Source organism: Rhinatrema bivittatum, chromosome 4 (genome assembly GCF_901001135.1).
Source record: "Rhinatrema bivittatum chromosome 4, aRhiBiv1.1, whole genome shotgun sequence".
NCBI lineage: Eukaryota > Metazoa > Chordata > Amphibia > Gymnophiona > Rhinatrematidae > Rhinatrema > Rhinatrema bivittatum.
The window spans coordinates 455,215,298-455,235,373 of record NC_042618.1 but is presented as its reverse complement, the minus strand read 5'-3'; the positions used below and the strand labels follow the sequence as shown (position 1 = coordinate 455,235,373).

Genomic DNA, 20,076 nt, shown 5'->3' with positions numbered 1-20,076 from the left:
AAATAGGCTCGGTGCGCGCAGGGGTAAGTTTTAGGGGGTTACGCACGTATCCCTTTGAAAATCTATCCCAAAAGTTTTAGTTGAGAGGGGTTGAATTGTTGCTTTTGCTGCATATTATGTGCATGCCCCCCATTTTGGGTATATGTAATTAGTGCTTTTGTTAGTGGGGTTTGTTTGTTTTTTTTGTGTGAACTACTTTGAACCTGCAACAAAGTTTGGGGTTTGTCAAATTATTTAAGCAAGCTTTTCTTCAATGCAATTTTTTCATAATGAACAAATCTTCATTGGAGTTGGAATATAGGGAAGTTCTTTCATTTTAAGCAACATAGGGAAAGTCAACAGCACTTCCAATCTCATTTCCTTTTTTTAACTGAAAAAAATGCAGTACATTTTAAGTCTGCCCTGCCTCCCCCCCAGATTAAACTCACTCTGTAAACCTTTGCATAAAGCCCCTCTCCCAGGACTTCCCTTCTTAATCCTTTCTGATCCCTGTGCTCCTAATGGGGCAGTAATATGGAGGCGAGAAATGAAGAAAAGAGGTAACCAGCATGGAGCAACAGAAGCATGGGGTGGCAGGTACTACCCTGAAAGAAAAAAACCACCACTTGGGGTCTTTCTGCCATCATTAACTGTGTTACAGAGTGATTTTTTGTTGTTCTTGCTCTGAATACCAAATTCCAAAATAAGGGTTTAATGGGGAGTTGGCCAAAGGGTCCTACCAGCTTTTAGTGTGTGCTGTCAAAGGCATTGGCAAATAACACGCGCAAAAAAAAAAAAATCCCACAAAACTTAAAAAGCACCACCAGCAAAACAAATCCCTGCACGCCCTTGTTGGAGCAGATTCACCCAGTTTCCGAGGTTCGCGTTTGTTCGATTCATGGCAGATTCCTGAGAGTCTTCATCAGAGTTGTAAGATTTTCCACAAATTCATTAGCAGAATTTAGAATAACGTGTCTAGCGAATGTGAGAAGAATTAGAAAATTTGGTCGAATTTAATCAGGCTGTAATTTGCCTGGCTCAGCTTTGAACTCTAGTTGCTCCCATATACCTGTGTTTTATCATAGCTTCTGACCAATAGATACGTTAAGTATATTCTGATATCTGCTAATTCAGCAATAGGACTTGTAAAGACACCAGTCTCTCCCATATATTTTTGGTAGCTGCTGAGAGCCTTGATTAAGGGGTTTGGATTTTTATTCCTTCTGGACGCAATTAACTAGTAAATCTCTGGAATTATTTTTTGAGGCTCGAGGGCTATCCTTGTAGTGTCATCCTTTGGACAGATGTGACAGATGAGCTAGAGCCTTGGTAATTTAAAAGTAGCAGTGTTATGAAAACCAAATGAATGGTAGTAAAGGTCTAAACCCCTCCCCCCCTTTTGTTAATATTTTAAGTCACTTTTTGCAGCTATTTGCTAGCCCTATAAAACAATTTTTCTTTGTTATACAGGGTGGCCCATGGAAAAGTAGCCTGCCTCCAATGCACTGGTATTTCCATGGGCCACCCTGTGTAAGAAAAGGAAGCAACTGCTTGCATTTCCTTTCTATCTGATCTCTATTTAGTCTTTGGCAGCAGAAGGTAGCATGCAATATGTCCAGGTAACCAAGTAGTTTGAAATGGCTCATAGAGAAAATAAAATGTAGTATAGTTCTTACTGAACTGACTTATTCATTAGTTTGGAAACTGGTTTCAAACTGCAAAAGATATTGTCCGTGACCATCCTGGTTTGTGTTTAAAACCCTTCTCTCCAGATGGCATAGTAAAGGTACCAGAAGGTGTTTCTGCATCAAGTAGGGTCCCTGTAACACAATTAGGTTTAACATAAACATAGCATGTATCCGAAATAGAAAATTCAAGTATAACTTAAAGTAGTGTAATTGGGTATAACATATATGTTAAGTACAATTGGGGCTGTGATGCAACAGAGATTTAGTGTTGGAGGATAAATTGTTGTGCAGGTTCAGCAGAGTCTTTGGTCAAAACTGAGGTTAGGGGTCAGGTCAGGGACTCATGGTTCCGGCTAAGCACGAAGGCTGCTACAGATAGCCATGTTTTCAATCATTTCATTGAAGTAGGGAGGTCTGGGGTGAGCCAGAGGTCTGGTGAAAGAATTCCAGAGGGTTAGGACAATCCTGAGAGAGTTCTTTTTTTTCTCATGTATGCTAGTTAAATTTCTTTCTAGGCTGTTACCTAAGATGACCTTGGGGAGTGCAGTGGCTGGGTAGATGTGTATAGGGTGAATTTAACTGTAGGGTAGGATGCCAAACCCTTAAGGCCAGGTCCAGAACTTTGCATATGGTGCGGTAGTGGGTTGGAAGCCAGTGTAGTTATCAGGAGCAGGGGTGACTCAGGCTAAATTTCAGCCATTTAGCATACATTTCAGCCCTACCTAAATCCCCCCTACCTTAGAGAACAAAGTTACGCCTGCCCAAGGACTTGGGACCGCCCCAGGCCTCCGCCCCCTTCCCGCCCCTTTTTCAAAGCCCTGGGGCATATGCGCGTCCCGGGGCTTGTGCGCTCGGCGGCCCGAGCCTATGCAAAATAGGCTCGGCGCGCGCAGGGGCAGGTTTTCAGGGTTACGCACGGAACCCTTTGAAAATCTACCCCACAGTGAATATGCAGAAGACATATTTGCATACAATGGAGGCAGTGCATGCAAATATGCCTCATAGATATTCATTGTATATATCCTGAAAACCAGACCAGTTTGTGGCACTCCAAGACTGGGGGTTGCCTACCCCTGTGCTTTGAAAAGAAAGATTAGAGACTTGGGTGATAGTTGATAATTGTTCAGGCCATTTGGATCTTTTTCACCACTGATTTTTGTTTTGTTTGGCACTTAAGTAGATTGCCTTCTGAAAGTGAGGAGTTGATGACGGGTTGGAAGTGGCTGAGTAGTCCAAATTTAGCTTGTTTGAGCCATGAGGGTCAGGGATCTTCCACTCATGTTGTGGGTTTAAAGTTGGAGAGGACAGAGTCCACATTTTTGGCAAGTAGGGGATGAAATGCCTCTGTCTTCTCTAGCACATGGGTAACCAGTTTATTTTCCTCTCCTGACTTTCTTCTTTTCACCAAAAAGGTTATGGCTATTTTCTGACTAGCTTTTTTTATTATAGACAACTTTGCTTATCTGACCCCTAGAAAGAGTGGAGATGTATAAGACATGTGAGGGTTTTTTGTTTTGTTTTTTTTTGCAAGTTTTATGTAAAGAAAATATTTTGGAAAAGGTCTTGAGGCAAATGATCAGGTTAGTCACCAAGTTTTGATTATTCAGCCATTCATGCAAAAGCTACTGCATGTGAGGATGCTATGACCACATTACACCAAAATCCTCGCCCCTTTTTTCATAGTGTTGTACATTCATTAATGACTAAACACTGAAGACCAGTAAATGAATGAAATTACAGCCTCCTGTTAAAGGAAAAGTAAATTAATATTAATATTGACTGGGTAAATATAACATCAGGACTTGCTAGAGACATAAAGTTCCTGGATGTAATAAATGACTGCTTCATGGAGCATTTGGTTCAGGAATCAACAAGAGAGGGAGCTATTTTAGATTTAATTCTTAGTGGAACGCAGGATTTGGTGAGAGAGGTAACGGTGGTGGGGCCACTTGGCAATAGTGATCATAACATGATCAAATTTAAACTAATAACTGGAAGGGGGACAATAAGTAAATCTGCAGCTCTAACACTAAACTTTCAAAAGGGAAACTTTGATAAAATGAGGAAAATATTTAGAAAAAACTGAAAGATGCAGATGCAAAGGTTAAAAGTGTTCAACAGGCATGGACATTGTTTAAAAATACAATGCTAGAGGCACAATCCAGATGTATTCCACGCATTAAGAAAGGTGGAAGGAAGGCAAAATGATTACCATCATGGTTAAGATATGAGGTGAAAAAGGCTATTTTAGCCAAAAAAAACATCCTTCAAAAATTGGAAGAAGGATCAATCTGAAGAAAATAGGATAAAACATAAGCATTGTCAAGTTAAGTGTAAAACATTGATAAATCAGGTGAAGAGAGAATTTGAAATGAAGTTGCCTATAGAGGCAGTAACTCATAATAACAACTTTTTAAAATATATCCGAAGCAAGAAACTAGTGAGAGAGTCGGTTGGACCATTAGATGACCGAGGGGTTAAAGGGGCTCTTAGGGAAGATAAGGCCTTTGCAGAAAGACTAAATGAACTCTTCACTTCCGTGTTTACTAATGAGGATGTTGGGGAGATACCAGTTCCGGAGATGGTTTTCAGGGGTGTTGAGTCAGAACCTGGAAGATGTAGTAGGCCAGATTGACGAACTAAAGAGTAGCAAATCACCTGGACCGGATGGTATGCATCCTAGGGTACTAAAAAATGAAATTTCTGATCTATTAGTTAAAATTTGTAACCTAGCATTAAAATCATCCATTGTACCTGAAGACTGGAGGGTGGCCAATATAACCCCAATATTTAAAAAAGGCTCCAGGGGCAATCCGGGTAACTATAGACCAGTGAGCCTGACTTCAGTGCTGGGAAAAATAGTGGAAACTATTCTCAAGATCAAAATCGTAGAGCATATAGAAAGACATGGTTTAATGAAACGCAGTCAACACGGATTTACCCAAGGGAAGTCTTGCCTAACAAATCTGCTTCATTTTTTTGATGGGGTTAATAAACATGTGACTAAAGGTGAACCGGTAGATGTAGTGTATTTGGATTTTCAGAAGGCGTTTGACAAAGTCCCTCATGAGAAGCTTCTAAGAAAACTATTGAATTGAATGTGGACAAGTGCAAGGTGTTGTATAAAGCGAAAATTAACCCTTGGTATAGTTGCATGATGTTAGGGTTCCATATTAGGAGCTACCACCCAGGGAAAAGATCTAGATATCATAGTGGATAATACTTTAAAATCGTCAGCTTGGTGTGCTGCAGCAGTCAAAAAAGCAAACAGAATGTTAGGAATTATTAGGAAGGGAATGGTTAATAAAACGGAAAATGTCATAATGCCTCTATATCACTCCATGGTGAGATCGCACGTTTAATTCTGTGTTCAATTCTGGTCACCACATCTAAAAAAAGGATATAGTTGCGATGGAGAAGGTACAGAGAAGGGCAACCAAAATGATAAAGGGGATGGAACAGTTCCCCTATCAGGAAAGGCTCAAGAGGTTAGGGCTGTTCAGCTTGGAGAAGAGACGGCTGAGGGGGGAGGTCTTGAATGAGTAGATGTGAATCGGTTATTTACACATTTGAATAATAGAAGGACTAGGGGGCATTCCATGAAGTTAGCAAGTAGCACATTTAAGACTAATTGGAGAAAATTCTTTTTCACTCAATGCACAATAAAGCTCTGGAATTTGTTGCCAGAGAATGTTTGTTAGTGTAGCTGGGTTCAAAAAAGGTTTGGATAAGTTCTTGGAGGAGAAGTCCATTAACTGCTATTAATCAAGTTAACTTAGGGAATAGCCATTGCTATTAATTGCATCAGGAGCATGGGATCTTCTTAGTGTTTGGGTATTTGCCAGGTTCTTGTGGCCTGGTTGGGCCTCTGTTGGAAACAGGATGCTGGGCTTGATGGACCCTTGGTCTGACCCAGTATGGCAATTTCTTATGTTCTTATATTGTAATTTTGTTTAAATTTTTATACATTTCTGAACTGATTTACCCACTTACAAAATTTTTAATTTTAAGGTGCCATTTCTGCTTTTTTTTTTTTTTTTTTTAAACTTACTCCATCAAGTTTGGGTTTTATTTATTTTAGAAAATTTGCAAAGCATAAGAAAGTGCCACCATCTCCATCCTCCCATTGTGTCCCAAACTCTAGTATGGTATGAAGATGCTTTGATATTCTTGGGAGTTGGCAATCCATACACGAGTGCGTTTAATAATTGTAGCAGAAGGAAGTTGTATTGAATTTTATCTCATCTGTGTTGTTTAGATTTGGATTTGTTTTCTATTCTATCCAGGTATTTTCTATTCTTCCAGGTATTTCAGAAAAATGGTTATATCCTGTATTATCCTTCAATAATAAAAGTGCAGTAGGGTCATCATAATTCTTTATCTCTCACGTTTCCAGCATATGCTTTCAGAACTTGTGACCACCAGCGGAAAAGTTACAACAATTTTGATGATGATAGGTTATAAAGTGTGGAGATTGATAAGAGTACATCACATAAGTATCACAGTTTGTCTGGACTAGGGATAAAGAGCATCAACAAATGTAATGTTAATTCAGCCATCATAGAGGGAAGGCAAGGTAGATGGAGACTAAATAATAAATCATCTGATCAGAAACAAAAAGGTAGGGGTGTAAAAAATTTAAAAAAGTAAAAAATTGTAAAAAAGTAAAAAATTAAAAAACATTAAAAAAGGTAGGGGTGGAGAGGAAGAAGGGTAGGCCATATATAAAAGCTTCTAAATAAAAAAGTTATAGCAAGTTCAAGGTAGAATATGGAGTAAGTTTGTTTAGACTTGTGCAGTGAATACCGTCATGACAGACAAAGAAAGAGTCCATGATCAAGCAGTGCAGGAGGAGCAGCTGAATGGCTCTGATTCCAGCTTTTAGGTACATTTTTACAGGTTTTCTTATATATCTCGACCGTTGCCTTTTAAGATAAATTGTAGCATTTAATTGCTGATTGAATTGTGCAGCATTGGAAATCTTATCATTGGAAATGGCAAAGATCCAGGGGTATTTTTAATCAGTAGGAGGGTGGTGCATATTTTTAGTATTCTGGATCTCAGAATGCAGTCCTGTGCCGGAATTTCTGCAGTTTTAGCTGCTATAGGAGAAACATGCCCTTTAGTGTTACTGGGGGTTTTTGTTTTTTTTAATTATTATTATTTTTCTTAGTCTGTCTCTGGTAAATGAAGATATTTGGGGTTTGTGTGACGCTTGGTGGTTGTAGTACAGCAGCTACTGCACTGGCAAGAATTTTTATGTTTGGTTAACCCTGCAGGTGTTTCTCGGGCAGTGATTTGCAGCGGTGGCCACAGTCATTCCACAGACTCGCACTGCTCAGTGGCAAATGCAGAGCGTAATGCCAGCTTTCATCTGGAAGGCTTAGCTGTTTGTCACGCTCTTACATAAAAAGGGGCATGAGGGAAAAAAACTAATACTTGAGTCAGAAAAGACATTGCTGTTTTGTTATGCAAAGTGCTAGAGGTTCATTCAGTATCGGTGCTGTTTGACCCACATCTTGGAATTTCTGTGAGCGACTCCACCGTACCGATAGCGGACCAGATAGATGGTTTCTAATAGAGATCTGCCAAGGGAGAAGGTTAAGGAGAAGATTAGCCTTGTTGCTTTACTCTAACCTCATTTTCCATCACTACTACTCAACCACTTATAAACCAACAGGTAAATTGTGTTTTATTTTAGGTCAACAGTAAGAGACCTTGAGAATCAGGATGCATATTCATTGGGGCAGTTTCTCCAAATGAAGTTGTTTTGCTCATAACTCAACAACAAAAATGAACTTCGTTTGTGAGCCGTGGATGATCTCAATCTCTCAAATTCTTCCACTTAGAAAATAGTTCACAGGTAAAGGAGTAAAATAAATCGCATTGGGGATTTTCTTTTTAAAAGAGAAAATCTTGCTCAGTCTGCTTTCCCATCCAGAAACTGCTGTGGCTCTGGGTCCTCATGCCTTTAACGTCCCCTCTCGTAGGGCAGTTTCCCACTCGGGATGCCTTTAGCCCCGATCACGTGTGCCACGGAAAAAAGCACCACTGGCTGATGCTTGGATGCAGACTAGCACCTGAGTTATGCTTTTAGCACCTCTCAGCAACAAGAGAGACCAGCAATGGCACTTAAACGATTAGGAACTCCTTTCTGAGAACATGTGTAATCAGGCATATCTCATCTTCCTAGCTGCAGCATGCAGGGCGTGGATAACCTGGCCCTGCTTTGTGTGGCACACACATCGCACACAGCATCGCCTCCTCTTCCACTTCCTGAGTTTCCTCCTTTGAGTCTTTCCAGCCTCTGTCTTATTCCCAGGCTTGAGTGAGACAGAGTGCTGGATATGATTCACTCTGTATGTTGGGAGCAGCACAGTGGAGGAGATGTGGCAGTCAAGGTAACTGACCGAGCCATCTGCCCGCATCACACTGACTTCTCCCTCCTCCTGCACCTGCATATAGAGGGAAATGGTCCAGTGTTATGGGATCGTTATGTTTTCACCCCCCCCCAGAATCTTTGTTTTAAAATTTGGAGGAGGCTGATGGGATTTGACTGTGCAAGTCCTCTCCATGTCCGCACTGCCTGTTTCATGAAGGCTGGTGTGCCACACAGTTTTGTTAATGTAGGTGTTCCTTGGGCTTGAAAAGTTTGGGAAATGCTGTCGTAGGGCACCCAAAAACAAATGTACAAGAGAAAATCAGAACCAGGAAGTAGATATTTGACTAAAATATGCAAGAATTTAATTGCAGAAGAAATGAGAAACATGCAAACACGTATAGGAACGTAAGATCCTCTAGCCTAGTTATCCTGTCCACACTGGATACATCCTGGCTGCCAGTAACAGAGTACGTCCTTCTACAACATTTCACTTTATCCAGGACAATCTGTTTTTTTGTCGTTTTTCCTTTGTACGCCTCCATCTTGGCTAGTAGAGTGTACAAGATCTCCTTTTAATTCCCTCCAGGACAGGAAACAGGACAGGAAACAGAGAGTAGGATTAAATGGACAATTTTCTCAGTGGAAGGGAGTGGGCAGTGGAGTGCCTCAGGGATCTGTATTGGGACCCTTACTTTTCAATATATTTATAAATGTTCTGGAAAAAAATACGACAAGTGAGGTAATCAAATTTGCGGATGATACAAAACTGTTCAGAGTAGTTAAATCAAGAGCAGATTGTGATAAACTGCAGGAAGACCTTGTGAGGCTGGAAAATTGGGCATCAAAATGGCAGATGAAATTTAATGTGGATAAGTGCAAGGTGATGCATATAGGGAAAAATAACCCATGCTATAGTTACACAATGTTAGGTTCCATATTAGGTGCTACAACCCAAGAAAGAGATCTAGGCGTCATAGTGGATAACACATTGAAATCGTCGGTTCAGTGTGCAACGGCAGTCAAAAAAGCAAACAATGTTGGGAATTATTAGAAAGGGAATGGTGAATAAAACGGAAAATGTCATAATGCCTCTATTGCTCCATGGTGAGACCGCACCTTGAATACTGTGTACAATTCTGGTCGCCGCATCTCAAAAAAGATGTAATTGCGATGGAGAAGGTACAGAGAAGGGCTAGCAAAATGATAAGGGGAATGGAACAGCTCCCCTATGAGGAAAGACTAAAGAGGTTAGGACTTTTCAGCTTGGAGAAGAGACAGCTGAGGGGGGATATGATAGAGATGTTTAAAATTATGAGAGGTCTAGAACGGGTAGATGTGAATCGGTTATTTACTCTTTCGGATAATAGAAAGACTAGGGGGCAGTCCATGAAGTTAGCATGTGGCACATTTAAAAATAATCGGAGAAAGTTCTTTTTCAGTCAATGCACAATTAAACTCTGGAATTTGTTGCCAGGGGATGTGATTAGTGCAGTTAGTATAGCTGTGTTTAAAAAAGGATTGGATAAGTTCTTGGAGAAGTCTATTACCTGCTATTAATTAAATTGACTTAGAAAATAGCCACTGCTATTACTAGCAACAGTAACATGGAATAGACTTAGTTTTTGAGTACTTGCCAGGTGGTTATGGCCTGGATTGGCCACTGTTGGAAACAGGATGCTGGGCTTGATGGACCCTTGGTCTGACCCAGTATGGCATGTTCTTATGTTCCCCATGCCAAAAGAAGCCTATGCACCTAAGAAGTTCAGGGCATGAGCACGTCTTAGTCTTGTTACCTAAACTACAGGCATGGTAAAACGTGGAATGGCTCAAATTGTTATTCAGTCAGAAGCTTTACCTTTTCTCTGGCCGATACATTGCTTTGGACTGCAAACTAGTAAATGTTCTTGTTTGCTAGGTTAGAAATATCTCAACGTCACCGGTCTCCCTTTTCATTGGAAGGACCAGAATGCGGGCTGGAGTAAATGTTTCCTGCAGAGAGTAGATTAAAGAGGTTGATTCATGAGCAGTCGCTGGAGGATCACCCTGGACTAACATACTCTGCGAACCACAAAATCGGGCTTTCCCCCATCCTTGTATAACTATTTATTGTATTTTTGTGATCCCACCTCCATTTACGTCTCTCTTTAGGGACTGGATCCACGCAGGTTGGCTCTATTACTCTCTCTTGCCCCAGGGCCTGAGTCCTTGGTGGGGGGAGGGAAGAAATGTCCTTTCAGGGCCTGGAGTGAGTGGGGTGTCTGTACTCTTTATTTCCCAGGGGAGAGCTATAGTGTTCTCTCAGTACTGAGTGCTGTAAGTGCCAATAGAAATGCTGGAATGTTTGGTTTAGTGTCCAAAACGGTCTCTACTGATGAGTAATCAGGTGAAATAATGGCACAATTAGCACAGTCCTCAGCACCACAGCAAATCTCAGGGTACAGTCTTGTTTCCTCCGTCTGTGCGGGGGACCCTATCACCAGAAGTGAGAGGCACTCGCTTTCTAGGGCTTGGATTTAATGAGGCTCCCGGATGGGCAGGAAATCCCCCTCCAGCACTGGTAAAACAGCAACAGTCTCTGCACACAATGTAACGATTCTTCTTTCCCCCAGGGGGTGAAGACTCCAGTTGGGTGTCCTCAGTTGGTCTCGAACTTGTTCTTACTCTCAGTTCTCCTTGTCCTCCTCTCTCTCAAATCCCACAGTGGACGACATGTCCATGCTTCGGTCTCCAAGCAGGAAGGGGTGACACATTCTTCCTCCTAGTTGGCCAACCAAAAAGCCTCTCTTCCCAAAATAGATTCAGACACCCAGAAGGATTCTGTTGTGGGTCACCACCATTCCTCTGCTCCCTAAGAAGGTCACAGCGGGTCCGGGAAGAGGTTTCCCCAAGACCTCTCCCTAAGCAGACAGCCTGGGATCTCAGTCTTCTTACAAAAAATGCGAACTGCATGAAAACCAACCAAAGTGGACCATCCTGCCCCTAAGGAGTGGGCTACAGGAGTGGAGTCCCCAACCACAGGCAGGATGGAGCTTTGGCTCCAGGTAGGCCAAAAAACAAAACAAAACAAAGGGAATCACAATCTCCAGACTCCATCCAAACATCCAACTGCTCCCCAAACTCTCAGGTGAGAGCTTATCCATGACGGGGTGCTTATGAAAGGTGCCTCCTCCTATTTACCAACTCTGCACTATACTAGCTGAGCAAGGGCCATAATGGTAATGAGCACATTTAAAATCATTTTTATACCGCAAACTCACAAGAAAGGTCACAGATGTTTACAGGCAGCAATTAGTTTTACTGCATGGAATTTGTGGCAGAGTGATTCTGATATTGTTTGGCCTGTCCTGCTCCTTTTGGACTTCCAGCCCCATTGGACCCTGGCCTCTGTCAGGGTTATGGTGCCATGAGCATTTATTCACAAATGATCCCCTCTCCGCCTTTCATCTAGCCCAGCGCCTTCTGGAACTCAGCATACCGGCACCCTGAGTCTAGCCACCAGGCGCTGCTGTTTTGCGATGGCTGTGAACGCTGACTCTGCAGCATCCCCAGCTTTGGCCAGCCTGAGCAGCATTAATTTGGGCTTTGGAGTAGTGCCCAGGTCTTCCACATGGCAGTGGACAGTGCAGGCTACTCTATAATTTGCATTATCGTGCTGGCTGTATTCTCTAACATCACTTAGCACACTTGAAAACATTAGCACCTAACATCGAATAATAGTGATTGTAATAATGGCTGATTTTTAATGATATACAAATGAGGCGCACTTTATGCAGATGCTATAGTATGGGTTTACATGGAACAGTTCTGCAAAAGCTCAACTACACCTTCCTGAAATGTATTAGCATTTTCTGTGTTAATGCCTCTGTGAAGTACTTTTTTGCCGTACTAATACATAATGAGCTATTTTGCATAATTTTGCATCTAATTTCTTTAGCATAGATTTTGCATTAACACTATTGCAAGCTAATTTTTATGCGTTAAGTGAATTAGCTCACATGCTAACAGTGCTTTCACTGCGTGTTAACCGTATGTGATAATATTCGTGCACTTTAGTACTTTTGCCCTTTATTGTGTGAAATCCTTGTGTTTTCAAGCTATTCTTTTTTTTTATCATCAAGTAATTAGGACTGTAGAAGCAAAGGTTTCCACATCTCAGAGATGTCTGTTAAGTAGTGTAATATTTTCAGTCTTCCTGTCTTTGGTACTGTATAATCTGAATTTCCAAAATGAATGTCTGCAAAGAAGTAGGCCCATAACCTTAATTTATAAGAAGCTGTTTTATGAGATGTACAAATTTAATTACTAAGTGTTTGCTTGCCAAGCTGCAAAGTAGATGCTGTCGATCTATAGCAAATTCTGATTTTCAAGTAGTGCAGACAGGTCTGGTTTTCAGGATTTCAGTAATGCATATTCATGCAGTATCTTTGCATGAATTTGATGCATGTACCAGACTAATTGGTATAATGTGGCTATGTTGAAACCCAGTCCTGTCTGCATCCTTGCCGGACAAGCATTCCATTTACTATCCTGATCTATGTGGAAAAAGTATAAAACAGCTCCATTGGTTTAGTTAGTTCACTTGCTCCAAGTCTCTCTCTAGTTTGTTTGTCCTTCATCTCTCGTGTAACTTTTTCATTTGAATTGGGCCTCAATGTTTTTTTCATTCTTGGAATATAGATGCTCTAGTGAGACTGTTTGTTTTGACAGTGTCTCTCTTGCTGATTTTTAAAGTAGGTGTTTGTTAATCTGGCTGAAAGCAAGGGAGACCCTGTGGTGAATAGATGAACTTGAGTTTTTGTGGTAGATGTTAGAATAACATTTCCTCTGGCCATCAGGATACGAAGCCCTTTTAAGCTGACCTGCAAGGTTTACTTGTTTGTTTAGTTTTCACATTGCAGGTCCAAACTATCTCTGTGAGACTGCCATATTTGTTCTCAGTAAGGTGAAAAGTTACAATGGGTCATACTCCATTTGGAAAAAAAAAAAAAGTAATTCTGTATAAGTTATTCTCCTTGTGGAAGTTTTTGTTGGTGAAATATTATGTTGCTTAATAATTACTGTACATTATAGCATTTTCTGAATAATGTTTTATCTCTTTTTCGGCAGCCTGGGGTAATCTTGGAAATGTTCTCAAGAGCCAGGGCAAGATTTCCGAAGCTGAACTTGCCTATAGAAATGCCTTGTACTACCGCAGCAACATGGCTGATATGCTTTATAATTTGTAAGTATGCACGATTCACCGTGAGCCGCCTATTGTGTGAAGTCGGTGGTGACATGGGCTGCTATTCATTGAGCTTCCAGGAATGGAGAGAAACTTAGCCAGTGTTTTGGTTTTGGTCTTTCCAGTTGTCTAAATCATTGAATAGACAAACTTTTTTTTTTTTTTTACATAATTTTCTGAAATTCATGTATTGCTAGTCTATTTTGGAGAAAGAAGACAGAGTCAGGATCTAAATAGGTAGGAATTTTTTCCCAAAGGTACTGTTAAAACAGTTGAAATAAAGCAACTTCCATCTGAGAAGTTGCTAACTCACTTTATCCAAAAAAGTTAAAAAAAACAACCCCCCCCCCAAAAAAAAAACCCCCACCCCAGAATAGGCACGCACTTAGAATTAATTATTGGTAGAAGAGAGGCCCTGAGGAAACCGAAGCAAACCCAGTATGCACACGTGAACATAATGTGAAAAACCTCCATCCTCTCCAGAAGTTCCCCCAGTTGGAAATTTCTAGCAATGGTCCACTCTGATGATAAACATTTTTTTTTAGATATAATGCATTCTGTATGATAGATGAGAAGACTGGAATTGCTGACATCCCTGCCGGCATGATTTGTGTTCTGAGTGCTCGCGAATGATGATCTGTAGGATCAGTCATTTTTCTTTAACTGATCGGTATTTCTAAGTAAGCATAACAGGGTTTTATTTTTATATTTGCAGTTTTTGTGTATCAGCAAAGCATTCCCTTGAACTGCCTATACTACCACTTGTTAGCATTTTCTAGAGTAATGTGGACCATTCTGTAATGATTACAAGTAGCCCAGTGGTTAAGCGCAGCGAGCTGTGAACCAAGGAAGCCGGGTTCAGTTCCCACTGTGGCTCCTTGGGCAAGTCACTTCACCCTTCATTACCTCAGGTACAGGCTTAGATTGTAAGCTCTCTGGGGACGGAGAAAAACCTATAGTACCTGAATGTATGGTAATCCACTTTGAAGTGCCGCAAAAAGCAAACTTTAAATAAAATAAATAACATTTTTTTTTTATCAGTTTTGCAGTCTTCCAAAAAGGATGATATATGTTTTAAGCAGGTGGTTAATATGGCTATGGGTGTGTGTTAGAATTTTAAACATTTTTCCTGTTGTTTTTAAAATAACCTATGCCGGCATGGCATGTTGCCCTGTCAGCTGCATCACGTAGTTTAGGGAAACAAAGATAAATAACAATTGTGGGAAAATCTTATGTAAATCCTGTGAAATAGTGCATTGAAAATATGGAATATTAAATTCATTCATGTTAATTTGATTTCTTGCTCGTCTGTTTGAAAATGTCAGAGATGGATTACATTTGGAAACAAAATTCCAGTGCAGTGCTTCAGACAGGTCAATGTACAACACAGTAATGTTAATAGCCGTAGACATTCATAAAGAGTTAATGAACTGCAGCTAAGCATGCGGTGAAGCTCTCAGAATTACTTGTGTTTCTTCCCATAGGAACTCACTTATTTCAGTTTAAAAGAAAAAATCGGCGAAGTAGATGTGTGTGTTTATTGGACACATGGGTACCATACAAGGAAGGAGGTTCTCCCTGGATTTCAGATTAATAATGCACCAGATTTTCTGCACTCCTCAGAAGCCTGGTTGCTTCAGGGTCCCCAGATCAGGGATCAATGGAGGGGAAAGGAGTGAGGCCCCTAAACAGCCATGGGACACGCTCAGGCTTAAAGCACCAGCCACTGCTACAGACACTGTAGACTCTGGAGATAAGGATTGGTCGGCGGGTAATTGTCTAGTGCGCCCCGAAGCTCCCAGAAAGAGGGGCACTGTTCATCAGAGGAGAGTTCCTCAATAGTAAAGCTATTCCAGAAGGAAGAGCTTTCAGCCCTCATTACCAGTGCACAGGCAGCCTTGAAGAGTTCAAGCAGAAACTGCGAACACCCGAGGTCGGCAGCGGCCTTTGTGGCAGATACAATGTACATCCTGGTTAGGCCAGCTTCTAGATTATTCACCTCTGAGGTGATAACCAGGAGACTTCTTTGGATCTGTAACTGGGCAGCAGACTCGGCGTCCAAATCAAGCCTGTATAAGCTCCCCTTTGGGTAGGGGGACTACTATTTGGAGAAGATTTGGAAAATTAGTAAAGGATTTGGGTGAAACCAAGCTCCAAAGATTCCCAGAAGACGGAGGCTACTCAGGATGGCAGCATTTCAGATATCAACAAAAGGGTAAAGTGTCAGGGTTAGCAGCCCCACCCATAGCAAGAGGCAAATCCCAGTCATTTTGAGGGGCCAAGGGGGGCAGACCTGCCTGCAGTCGCAGGTAACGCGCTCAACAATAATATCCAGCAGGCCCCTTTGACAGAAATTCCAGTAGGCAGATGCCTGGTGTGTTGGTATTATGCAGAATTGGCCCAGATTGCATTGGACCAGTGGGTCCTGGATATAATTATTTATGAGCAATGAGATAGAAAACTATTCTTTTTGAAAAAGACACAGAACCATATATAGTCAAAGAATAATACAGTCATGTCGTATTGTTTTTTTTAGTACGGAACAAAATAACATAGACAGGCCACTGTAGCAACCTAAACCAAGATATCTTTGTTCCTCCTCCACACGTACCACATTCATCCAAGCTCACCAGAACATAAGGATTGTGATTACCAAATATCTCATAAGCCATAAAAAGAATAACCCGTCAACAGCAGCTTATCTTTCATTTCCTGAGAAAGGAAAGAATAAAATAGTCCCCAAGCTTGCATGTAATCCTTATTTACTCATTGGTGTAGAAATCTGGCATCTAGGCACTCTAATTGCATCCGAATCACCATCTGCTGGAACCATAGTTTAATAGAAGTTGCTGTAGACTGTATCCCCCACGAGAGATTCTTAAGAAAATTAAAAAGTCATGGGATAGGAGGCAATGCCCTTTTATGGATTGCCTGGTTAAAAGATAAGAAATAGAGTAAGGTTTAAATGGTCAGTTTTCTGAGTAAAGAAAGGTAAACAGTGGAGTGCCTCAGGGATCTGTACTTGGTTTGGCACTTTTTAATATATTTATAAATGATCTAGAAAGAGGAACGATGAGTGAGGTGATGAAATTTGCAGATGACACAATTTAGATTTGTTAAATCACAAGTGGATTGTGATAAATTGCAGGAGGTCCTTGTGAGACTGGAAGATTGGGCATCCAAATGGCAGATGAAATTTAATGTGGACAAGTGCAAGCTGATTCACATAAGGAAAAGTAATCCAAATTGTAGTTATATGATATATTCCATACTAGGAGCTACCACCCAGGAAAAATATCTAGGCGTCATGGATAATGCATTGAGATTTTCAGCTGGAAGTGGTCAAAACAGAATATTAAGAATTATTAGGAAGAGAATGGTGAATAAAACAGAGAATGTCATAATGCCTCCATAAGGTGAGACAGCTCTGGTCACTGCATCTCAAAAAAAGATAATCGGGCCAATGCAATACAGTGCGCTCAGCCGAGCACACTGTTTAACCCGTGGTTGGATGCGCATTTTGGATGCACGCTCACAACCCCTTAAGCTATAAGGGGATTAGCACGTCCAAAATGTGCATCCAATCCCCCGCGAAACTAATAGCACTCATCACATGCAAATGCATGTTGATGAGGCTATTAGCTATTCTCCCTAGATCCCAAAAAAAAGTGTGCCCGATCCTCACATTTTTACACTCAGAAATTAATGCCTGTCCAGAGCAGACGTTAATGTCTGAACAGCCCAAAAAAGTGTACAGAAAAGTAGAAAATACTGCTTTTCTGTACATCCTCTGTCTTAATATTGTGGCGATATTAAGTCAGAGGAACCAAAAGGTTTAAAAAAAAAAAAAAAAGTTTGCTTGCAGGTAGGTTAGGAAAAGGGATACTCAATAAGCGTCCATTTTCCTAACCCGTGGCTATGCACAGTTTAGGAAAAGGGGACGCTCGTAACACTGAGCATCTGTTTTCCTAACCATCTGACAGCCACCTCTCCTGGATGCCCACTGCTAAGGAAGCGCTAGGAGCACACATTTGTCCCTAGTGCCTCTTTGGCAGCGTGACCCCTCATTTAAATATTTAATCGCGGGCCCAGGAGAGGTGCTGGGCACATATTAGGAAAGCGGGGACTCAACGCTGAGTGCCTGTTTTCTGTGCTGATTTATTGCATCAGCCCCATAGTGCAGTAGCAAAGGTACAGTAAAGGGTGACCAAAATTATAAAGGGGGTAGAATGGCTCCCCTATGAGGAAAGGCTAAAGAGGTTAAGGCTCTTCAGCTTGGAGAAGTTATGGCTGAGGGAGGATATCAAATTATGAGGCCTAAAATGGGTAAATGTGAATCTGTTACTTACTATTTCAGAACATGGAATGCCCTCTAGTCCTTGCATGAAGTTAGTGAGTAGCACATTTAAAACAAATTGGAGAAAATTCTTTTTCACTTAATGCACAATTAAGCTTGAGTTCATTACCAAAGTGTGAAGGCAGTTAGCGTGAGTGAGTTCCTGGAGAAGTCCATAAATTGCTATTAATCGAGCTGAATTAGGGAAGAGCCACTACTTATTACTGGTATTAGTAGCATGAGATTTATTTAATGTTTGGATACTTGACAAGTACTTGTATCCTGGATTGGTCAGTGTTGGAAACAGGATGCTGGGCTTGATGAACCATCTATGTGACCCAATATGGCAACTTCTAATGATGTTAAGTTTAAAAATTGGGAGCAATGGAGCCAATGATCCAGGCTTCATCCCTTGCACTTGTCACAGTTTGTTCATCACTTGATTGAGAAACTTATGTTACTTAAACCTCTGCAATCCAAAAAAATAATACATACATATAAATAAGTGTAAAAAATGATTTTTAAAGTAATTTTAAATATCAACCAAAATTCATAGAGCTAGGGGAAAATTTGTTTTTATAGCTTTTGTATTTTTTTCTTTATTTTTAATCTGATTTTCTTTATTTCTTGCTCTCCTCTATCCCTCCCTTACTTTTCCCCTTTTTTTCTGTAGCCCAACGGCTGCTTCTGGCCTACCACTGCTCCATGCAGCCTATCCAATAGAGAAACCGCTTCAATCAAATCTCATTTTTGGTCACTTTAAATGATGGCTGGGGAATCCCAATTTATCTACATATGTAAATAATAAATGTATATATAATGCAAAACAACAGATAATGTCCACTAATTCTGAAGGTGCTACTCCCTCTACTTCTGTAGCTTTGAATAAGAGGCTACCTTGTTCCCTCAGAGAACCAGTTATGACATAACACTATTTTAATGTTAATATGTAAAAGAAAAAACTGTAATTGGTCTTTTTTCGTTGGACGTTCCTGTAGTTTGCTTCACACTGCCTGATGGGTCTCGTTTGGTACAGCTGAAAAATTGGACCCTGTTCTTCACACGCCCTCCCCCCCTTCCCTCCGTAAAAAAGAAAAGGTAACCTAAATGATAAGAGCACCAAAGCTGATTAGATGCCAGTTAGTATTGATGCATCTAATGGGTTATGACTCATCCAACACCTTAGACGTCTTGGGAGAATGAACATAAGAACATAAATTGCCTTGCTGGGTCAGACCCAAGGGTCCATCAAGCCCAGCCTCCTGTTTCCAACAGAGGCCAAACCAGGCCACAAGAACCTGGCAATTAACCCAAACACCAAGAAGATCCCATGCTACTGATGCAATTATTAGCAGTGGCTATTCCTTAAGTAAACTTGATTAATAGCAGGTAATGGACGTCTCCTCCAAGAACTTATCCAAACCTTTTTTGAACCCAGCTACACTAACTGCACTAACCACATCCTCTGCCAACAAATTCCAGAGCTTAATTGTACGTTGAGTGAAAAAGAATTTTCTCTGATTAGTCTTAAATGTGCTACTTGCTAACTTCACAGAATGCCTCAATGATAGGGGGAACAGTTTTGTTCTGCTAACAGAACTAGTAACTCTTTGTTTCCTTCCAACTACATGGTTGGGCATCGGTTTTTTTTTTGTTTGTTTTTTATATTATTTATATATATATTTATATATTTATTTTTGTTTGGGACTTAGTGTGTTGCTATTGACTCTGGCTGCTTTTCATTTGCTTTCTTAGGTTGTTTTCCCTAAAAGTTCATCCTGCTGGTACTAAAGCTTAATCTGGGTGATACAATGGGATATAACCTAGCAGTGTGGGCAGGAATAACTGGGCAAACCTTATGGGCCAGTTGCTCTCTTATTTCTATCAACATCTACTGTATTACCATGTGTGCCGGGAGGCAGATTCTTACACTGGCATGGTACCCAAGGTCATTTCTTTGTGACATTAATCAGTGAACCATAAGATCTATAGCGATTTCACTGGAGCTCTGCATAAATTTATGATCAGTTGCCCATTTTCTGTTTCTTCTGTCAAGGCTGGCCAGATAAATAATTTACCTTGTTAACTCAACCAGCTGAAATGGTGCATTTTGATAACATCCCTACTAAGGTTATATCCCTGAGGCCTAAAGATTAGATTAATTCAGTTTTCCTGCTCCGGTAATATTTTCCCAAGGATACTGCATATCTGTGACAATCTGTTTTGTTTTTTTCTCAATTATTTTGGATTTTAGAGAGCATTGTTTAAAGATGTTATATGTTGACATCCACAATACTCTCTCGCCCCCTCTGTTTTGTATTTTCCTCCTAGAGGGCTACTACTACAGGAAAATAGCAGGTTTTCAGAGGCTCTACACTACTATAAGCTGGCAGTTGGTAGCAGGCCTACATTAGCATGTAAGTAATAAGTAATACATTGTTTTTCATTCTTTAGCATGACAGTATCACCC

The 20,076-nt window shown here is 40.8% G+C and overlaps 1 protein-coding gene across 1 annotated transcript in view; it reads left to right on the top strand.

Moving 5' to 3' along the window:
* The window catches only part of TMTC2 (transmembrane O-mannosyltransferase targeting cadherins 2), a 369,412-nt gene that overhangs the window by 175,573 nt on the left and 173,763 nt on the right, over positions 1–20,076 (top strand). The window contains exons 4-5 of the mRNA XM_029597087.1: positions 13,156–13,270; positions 19,938–20,023. Of these exons, the coding sequence (XP_029452947.1) occupies positions 13,156–13,270; positions 19,938–20,023 (201 nt within the window). The remainder of the gene's footprint in view (positions 1–13,155; positions 13,271–19,937; positions 20,024–20,076) is intronic.